The following is a 1,554-nucleotide window of genomic DNA, read 5'->3' on the forward strand; positions in this document are numbered from 1 at the left end:
TTCAACTTTTGTTTATTACACAAGAGTCATCTCATCACTCTCAATGCAGATGCAGACTCACTTGCTCACATGATGCCTCTTTTATTGTCAAGATGCATTCTAAGCTTTTTCCTATTTAATTTTAATGCCATTTTTAGGAAAAATATATTAAGCCTTTTCCCAACCTGCAATCACGAGGAAACATTTTCTGGTTTGCCTGTGTCAGTCTGTTGTGTTTAAAAAAAAAAAAAAAAACACCAACAAAGAAATCCCTTTTTTATTGTGTTGCATTGATAATGTAGAAGGATTGCATTTTAATGCCCATTAGAGACCAATAATGGAACAGGGCAGTGAAAAGAAGAGACCTGGTTGCTCTCTGTGAGGGTTTTTTTGTGTTTGTTTGAGGTGGGGGGTTACCTTCTCCGGAGCTGGAAACTGCAGGTGATTTACTTCCAAGGGTGTGATCAAAGGAACTGTCTGAAAACCATCTTCACTGGATGGTTGTTTGCTGTTCTTGTCACTCAAATTACTCCCCAGCTTCACCATTCTTGGACCTCACTTTCCAGACCTAAAACAATTCAAGATGACTGATGTTACAAGGGTATGGAGATGGGTGAGGGGGGGAAGGGGAAAGGAGATGGAGAAGAGGATTCTGCTTTACACTGCTCTATTGAATTCTTCATTGCTCACTTGGGATTTTTTACTGGATTGCTAGAGACAAAGCATGTCAAATCTGGAACAACTTTCACTTTAACGTGCATTAAACAAATAAAAACTTCTCGAAAGGCCCAAAGTGAGTCCAAATAAAACCTCTCACAATCCCACTAACACAGCAAATATTGTTGCAGATCAAGACCGTGTTGCAAAAAGCCCTTGCACATGGGCCAAATTCCTCCCCTGCTGTAAATCTGCTGATGCCTGTGGACTTCTAGCAGGGATAAACTTGGCCCAGTATTTTTTTCATCACATATATTGTTTTAACCTTTTGGTGTCTGGAGCTATGAAAATCCTTGTTAGCAGACAACATAAAAAGTGCACAGAAGAGAATGCTGCTGAAACTGGTTCCCCTTGTTCTGTGGTTAATCCGATGATGGGGCTGCTATTACAGGCTGGACGCTGCTCTCCTATAGGCTATCTTTTGTTTAAAGAAGACAAAATATTAATATGAGAATGGGTTTCTGAGTGTCAATATAACCCCACCAAGCTTGATCCCCTGTCAGAGCGGGACAGGCACCCCCCAAATTGTGGCACAATGCAAGTCAGGCTCCGTTCTCATTGTCTGGTGGTGGTTGTGAAGCGATACAGGCACACCGGGGGTAGTGTACAACACACACACAAAACACACCAGCAACACCCCCCCACACACACACACACACACGCACACACCCCATAGCCACAAATCTCCCTGTACTTACTGCAAAGCAAGCTTTATTGGGGAGGATCCGGCCGAGCTGTGCAGGACTGGGTTTTTCCTAGCGCAGGAAGGTGGTGCTGAATGGACAGCGCTCCGGTCTGCCGGCGCCTGGCTCCAAACGCTACTGACGGCGAAGCGGGGAGCGGAGTGCTGGGAGCAGC

The 1,554-nt window shown here is 44.5% G+C and overlaps 1 protein-coding gene across 1 annotated transcript in view; it reads right to left on the minus strand.

Annotated features, from left to right (window-relative positions):
- The window catches only part of NSG2 (neuronal vesicle trafficking associated 2), a 46,690-nt gene extending 45,146 nt beyond the window's left edge, over positions 1–1,544 (minus strand). The window contains exons 1-2 of the mRNA XM_048861223.2: positions 1,395–1,544; positions 397–547 (exon numbers count right to left, since the gene is read on the minus strand). Coding sequence (XP_048717180.1) covers positions 397–525 — 129 coding nt within the window. The 5' untranslated portion in view covers positions 526–547; positions 1,395–1,544. The remainder of the gene's footprint in view (positions 1–396; positions 548–1,394) is intronic.
- Between the last annotated feature and the right edge of the window lie 10 nt (positions 1,545–1,554).

Source organism: Caretta caretta, chromosome 8 (assembly GCF_965140235.1).
Source record: "Caretta caretta isolate rCarCar2 chromosome 8, rCarCar1.hap1, whole genome shotgun sequence".
Lineage (NCBI taxonomy): Eukaryota > Metazoa > Chordata > Testudines > Cheloniidae > Caretta > Caretta caretta.